This window comes from Balaenoptera physalus, assembly GCF_965194825.1.
Source record: "Balaenoptera physalus genome assembly, chromosome: 4".
Classification (NCBI taxonomy): Eukaryota; Metazoa; Chordata; class Mammalia; order Artiodactyla; family Balaenopteridae; genus Balaenoptera; species Balaenoptera physalus.
Window position 1 is genome coordinate 41,840,051 of NC_138891.1, and position 6,725 is coordinate 41,846,775.

A 6,725-nucleotide genomic window follows, 5' to 3' on the forward strand; every position below is an offset into this window, starting at 1 on the left:
AGCTGACCTATCACATTATTACCTAAACCGTTACTAATGGGTTACTGAAAGTGGCCACAAAAGTGACAGAAATAAAAGCTTTACGTCCTCAGAAGAATCTCGTATTCATGGTCTGGAATAGAGTCTAGCTCTATTTTCCTTGTAAATGGCCTCTTAATGCACCCGAAGTTGTCAGAGGGAACACAAGTGCCTCACCCCAGGGGTCCTTTGGGCCCGGCCCAAGTCAGTGAGGAAGTGAGAGTCTTCCCACCCTTTTTAACCAGACTTGGATTCACAAGCCTTGGATCCCACCTTCAGCGCAGCCACCAACTTACTCTGTGGGATGTTTTTAACCTCTCTTCACCTGGAAAAAGGGATAAGAATAACTTCAACCCATTTCACAGGAATGTAGGGAGGAGAAAACAAAACAATGCATGGAGAAGTACTCTGAAAGCTGAAAGGCCAAATACAAACATAGATGTTATTATTTTCCTAAGAGCCTGAATATACTCAATCTTTTGTTTCTAACTTCAAGCATGGGAGAAAGATTTCTGTTTCCTTTTGTGCCTAAATTGAACAAAAGGTACAAACCATCTCACTTTGACTTTTCTCCTACTTCAAGCATTTGGCTTGAAGAAAGCCTTTTGTCAGCGAGCTGCCAACCCATAGAGTTGAAAGGAAAGCCAAACTGTACTCCAAGTCTGGCGAGTGGAGGTGGAGAAAACAGGAAAGAGTACTGGAACTTTCCTGGTCTCCAGGGAAAGATTGAGCAGGACTGCAGAGGTAACTGTATTCACACAACCGGTTACAGACCCTGCAGGAAACCGGATTTGGCTTACAACTGAACAACAGTGAGGCATGGCTTGACGCTTCTTAAAGCCAACCTATGAGAGGGTCTCAGCTGTGGAGGTAGAAGTTACACAGGCTTTGTCCCAAGCATAAGAGATGACGTGTGAAGGGTCCTCCCAGCTGGGGAACTGGTCCCCATGAAGCTTCCCCTGCCTGGAGCACATCGTTTCTCTTAGCCTTGTCCTTTCCTAAGGAGCTCTTTCTTAGGGAGACCGTTCCAGCTGACACCTCCACCCCACCCCAGCCCAGACCCCATCCAGCGTAAAAACTCAGAGCCCCTGAATTTCTCCTTTATAATCATTGATCTTCGCCTAGAATTAGTGATTCATTAATTTGACTGATTAGCAGTCTGTTTTTCTCTCTCCCCTCCCCCAGCAAGCTCCCTGAAAACAGGGAACCCTTTGATTTCATAGTGTCACCAGAACAGAGCAGAATGCCCAGTTCAGAGTGGGCCCTCAATAAATATTTATTAAATGAATGATGAAATAAATACGATTTGAGGAGAACTTCAAAGCAGACTATTTCAGATCACAAATCATTTCTAGGTAGGCCCATTTATGCAAATATACACTATTTATCATAAAACCCTCAATTTACTGTTGCTCAGGGAGACCATACTGCAAATGGAGGGAGACCGTAAAATGAGCAGGCAAGTTAGTAGGAAGGAAAAATGCTGCACACCCGAAAAGGGGGTTCTTACAGACTGGATGGTTTACAAGGTCCTAACTGCCCACGTTTAGACCTTAAGAAGGAGGGACGAGAACAGGGCAGAGCTATTGCTTCCCAGGTTTAAAGGCACGAACTCCCAGTCAGCAGACATCAGAGAGAAACTCCCTTCTGGACCAGGCACCATGTGACAGAACAGAAAGTTGCATGATGGGGCCACCCACTCTTTCTCAAGCTATCAGGACAGCTTCCAGAAGCGCAGGTGAAACAGCAGGCAGTTTGGTTGTGTTCTGTTTACTTTCTTCTGTTCTAAAATGTTGAAAAGTATGGCTCATTAGGCATTCATTCACATGAATGTAAGTAACGAGGAAGATACATTTTTCAAAAAATATTCTTCAAGCACCACAGCAAGATAAAGCAGTTAATTTTTCTTAATTTTTATCAAGCTGTACTCCAAGAGACCATGCTTTTTGGATAAAAGTCAGTCCCCATCCCCCTTCCATCTGTTTTTTTACTCTTGCACACACTTATTTACACACAATTTAGTGCCAATTTTCAACAAAATAAGGTTTCTTTTTAATTTTTACATTGTGATCTTCCTTTATCTTTCAATTATTCTATGGAACATATAATTAAATACCATCTCCCTCACTAAGTGGCTTGAATTTATGACTTCCTGAGAGCTAACACATTTATTTTTGTGTTAAACAAATATAAAGAATAAGGACGCTGAGTAGTGAAGATCATGTCTTTTCTGGGGCTTTTAAAGCTATAGAGTTTCTTTTCTTTCCTTCAAAAGGTTGTACACAATAAATTACATTGCAAATAAAAATGAATTAAGTGAGACTGAGAGATCAGAGAAGAAATAAAGAGGCGCCGGTTTCTGTAGAGGGTCTTTAATGGATGATGCTTTGGGACTATCAATTTGGAAAGAAAAAAAATCAAATAAAAATCCATTCTATACTCATTTTGCAGACCTCATCCTTTTCTTTGTTTTCATATAAATAACCCTGCCAATGTTTTATTTTATATAAGATCTATACTGTTTTTCTACTGTGTCCTAATGGTCTGCAAACAAATTCTAACTCTCTTAAAGGCAAACAGAAATTAAACAAATTAAATGCTGTTTGTTAGGTAATTTCAAAATAACAATAAGCAGGACACTTTCACTTATGCATCATCAATCGTACAACTTCCCCTTTACTTTCGCCATTGCTCCTACTATGACTAGCAGAAATCCTAAAAGATCAGATAATAAAAACCCAAAGAGGTCTTCACACTTTTTTCAATTTCATACTCAAAGTCCATCTCAATCTGTGAACTGCTTTCACCTTTGAGACTGTTTGAAACCCATTAATTTTATTCCTCCTTTGGGAAAGTAAGAACAAGTCATGATCACAGAGGAAACGGCCATTTCTTTCCCTCTGTGGAATCTCTCCTTTACTGTACTCCATTTAGCAGTGGCTAGGACTGCAGATCTGGGTTTATTCCATGCTCAGGAGGAATCATTTATTTCTCCATAATGCTGAGCACCTAGCAGAGTTCCTTGAATATAGAAAATGTTCAATGCAAATTTGGCAAAAGAATGGGTGAATGAAAGAATAATACAATTTTCATTGTTTTAAAATGAATCATTTCCACCCTGTTATCTTACTACAGTTTGAAACCCCTTGTCAGTCAGTCTTTACAAAATAGGTTTTAGGCCTCCCTATAGAGAAACAGATGATGGCACAGAGAAATATTGTGGCTTTAGGAGAGCTTAGAAAGAAGGACCTGTGCTCTACTAAGCTTCACATGAAGTAGTTTTGTCTGAGTGACACTTTGGAGATTTTTCCTTTGCTTTTATATTTTTCCTTTGCTTTCCTATATTTTTGCTTTCCTATATTATATTTGCTTTCCTATATTTTTCCTTTGCTTTTACTTTTTTCTCTCAATGACTATGGAATTTCCCGTTTGGTCAAGTGTTTAAGGGGACCAGGTGTTTAAGGGGTGAGGGAATTAATTAATCCTACAAAGATGACTGTTTCAGTCTGCCTTAATAGAAGCACAGGTTCCTGGTGCTCTAAGGCCACCACCCAGCAGATGCGCCTGTGTCAGGGACCGCGTAACTGCCATCCCTCCCGTGTGTGCCAAGGAGCTTAACCACGGAGCGGTGACTACTTGCCTCCATGTGCTAAATGGGAGCACAGACTCCCTTTAAGGCAAACTTTGCAAACAAGAGTAACCTTGAAAAAGACCCTTTAGACGCAGATCAACGCTCAGGAACGTTGCCAACCACTTACACTCCCCTTTGACACTTCACAGATGTGTTACTTACGCTGGGGAAGAGGCCTCCTTCTACCCCAAACCCAAATCCCTGCTCTGTCCCTTGAGCTCAGTGGGGGCTTGTCGGATGAGCCCCTGGGGAAATAGGCACGCCTTCTCTCCTTCGTCAACTTGGGTCACTTTGGCGGAGTCCTCCCTGACCCTCTGGGAATACTTCCGTGGTGTTGTGACCTTAGTCTCTCCGGAGAATTCTCTGTCTGTTCTGGAGGTCTCCTGTGGGTACCGGATTTCCAGCCCCCTGGATCCGCCTGAAAGCAGAACCACCCGGCGGTCTCCAACCCCCCCCAAGCTCTGGGACTGCTGCGGGGCTGCGCCAGCCATTAATGGCCATCATCCATTTTTAATCAGAAAGATCACAAGAAGGATGGTAAGCGAATCCCAGTCGCAAGTCAATTTAAACAACATTCCTGGGGAAATCCAATCATTTAAAACTGAAACACCTACGCGAGCAAGAGCCCCCACCCGAGTGGCGGGGAAGAGCGAGACGGCGGACTTAATCAAGATCAGGGGGCTCCCAGGCTGAGCGCAGAGCGTTAACCCTTCCAGTGCCGGAGGGTGCCAAGGGGGGCTTGGAAGAGCGCGGCCGGCCGGGGCCAAGATGCCCACGGCAGCCCCACGCAGGCTGCCCCTGCCATCTTGGGCGGTTCCGGACGCCCTGCGCCCGGCCTGGGCGGCTGGGCGCGCGGGGTTAAGGTCAGAAGCTCAGGAGGCTGTTCAGGCGCGGGAAGCGGCCGCCTCCCGCAGCCTCGGCGCGCCTCGGGCTCCTCCTTCCGCCCAAGCGTGGCCAAGTGAGGACTGCTCCGGCCGCAGGTAGCAGAGGCAAGGGAGGCGGCGCGCGGGACCCGAGCGGAGCGCCCGGGGAGGGACTGACGGACACGCGGACAGACGGATCCCCCCCGCGCCCCCGGACCTTAGCAACGGTACGCGCGGGCCATGTGGGGACCCGGGGTCACGGCCGAGGGCCTGTCGGTGGCGCCGGCGCCGCCACCGCTGCTGCCGCTGCTGCTACTGCTGGCGCTGGCGCTGGTGGCGCCCTCGCGGGGCGGCGGGGGCTGCGCGGAGCTGGCGTGCGGCGAGCGGGAGCGCTGCTGCGACGCGGCCAACGCCACCGCGGTGCGCTGCTGCAAGCTGCCGCTGCACGCCTTCCTCGACAACGTGGGCTGGTTCGTCCGCAAGCTCTCCGGGCTGCTCATCCTGCTGGTGCTCTTCGCCATCGGCTACTTCTTGCAGCGCATCATCTGTCCCAGCCCACGCAGGTACCCGCGCGGGCAGGCGCGACCGGGGCCACCGGGGGGCGCCGGGCAGCCGGGGGCCGCGCGGCCGCCCGACGACAACGACGACGACGACTCGCCCGCGCTGCTGCGGGACGAGGCGGCCGCCGGCTCTCAGGACTCGCTGCTGGACAGTGGAGGCGGTGGCCGGGGCCGGGCAGGCGGCGGGCGCTCGGCCCCTTCCTGCGCCTCGGAGCACGAGCTGCGCGTAGTGTCGCCGGTCTTCCTGCAGCTGCCCAGCTACGAGGAGGTCAAGTACCTGCCAACCTACGAGGAGTCCATGCGGCTGCAGCAGCTCAGTCCCGGGGAGGTCGTGTTGCCCGTGTCGGTGCTCGGCCACCCGCGAGGTGGAGGCGCCGGGGAGTCCGACGGCGGCGGCGAGGTCCGCTTCCCGCTCATCTGAGCGCCCGGGGCTTCGCGAGGACCACGCGGACAGAACCGGGCCGGGGGCTACGGGTAGGACGCAAGGCCGGGGGGGGCCGCGGCCGCCGCCGCCAGTTGTCTCCGACCCCGCCTGTCGCCCAGAGACTGGGTTCGGGCCATCCCCACCCCCGCCTCCCCCGGGATGTTAAGTTTCCCTACGTTTCATTCGGTTCAAGGAAACGTTAGGCACGCGCGGCGGGGGCGACAGCAGCAGACGAGCCCAGAGCGCAACTTTGGAGGACGTCCCCGCCCTAAGCCTCGCCTCGGCTTGAGTTCACTTGTAAGTGCCTGCTTCCCGAATCAGAGAACATATGAGCTTCGGGAGAAGGGCAGTAACCTTTAGGGATGAAGCGAGAGGGACGCAGTTCCACTCCTTTCCCTCTCGCCTGGACAGGTAAAGGTCTCCCAGGATGGGCGGAGGGCGAGGAGGTGAGCCGTGACTGGAGACTGATGCGCGCGGGTCTGGAAGAGCAGCACCTAGGTGTGGTCGAATCCCTCCCTTGCGGAGAACCCAAGAAAACCCTTCCGTGTCCTCCTGGCCAAGCATAGTCACAGCTCACAGGTTGGTGGGGGAGAGCCGTGATATCCGGTTAGTTGCCGTACTTATGCAGCAATTACGCGTATCCAGGACCATACTCGTAATAAGGTACAGTTGAACTTTTGATTTTTCAATAACTGAGAAGATATTTATATTTATTTGTCCTTTATTTTTATATTTTTACCATGTAGTAAACGCATCCGGAGGGTATCTCCACAGTTAATGACAAGATAATCATCTTCGCCCCTTTTTTAGGCCTTAATGGCCCAGAAATGGTCTACACTCTATCATTACTGTTTAATAAAATGTTGGACATTATTTCATTTACAATGGGAAAAAGAAGAGGCATGGTCAAACGAGAAAACATGTGTGATTAAAAACATGAAGGATACCTTATTTTCACTATTTGAGAAGAATATATTTTATTTTTAGTACTGTGGCATAATATATAACTTTTTATAATAACCATACATTATGTATGTAGTCAAGGTTATAGTTATATGTAAAAAGGATTCATACATGTATGCCATACCACGAAGCATGATGTCATGCACTTTTCCCTCCATTTTCCATTTGGAATACACTTCACAACATGATACAAAGCATAATTTGTTGTGACTTGTAACTTTTGTTTAAAGCCATAATTGTGCAGTAAGGTACTACAGAAGGATTCA

The 6,725-nt window shown here is 49.0% G+C and overlaps 1 protein-coding gene across 1 annotated transcript; it reads left to right on the plus strand.

Annotated features, from left to right (window-relative positions):
- The first annotated feature begins 4,611 nt into the window (after window positions 1-4,611).
- Window positions 4,612-5,639, plus strand: LOC309659135 (putative membrane protein C3orf80 homolog). The gene has a single exon (XM_082458455.1). The coding sequence runs from the start codon at window positions 4,753-4,755 to the stop codon at window positions 5,491-5,493; it is 741 nt and encodes a 246-aa protein (XP_082314581.1). The 5' UTR covers window positions 4,612-4,752; the 3' UTR covers window positions 5,494-5,639.
- Window positions 5,640-6,725: the final 1,086 nt, after the last annotated feature.

What these genes read in the sequence shown, in the direction of transcription:
- LOC309659135 (XM_082458455.1), top strand. Translation starts at nt 4,753, where the DNA reads ATGTGGGGACCCGGGGTCACGGCCGAGGGCCTGTCGGTGGCGCCGGCG.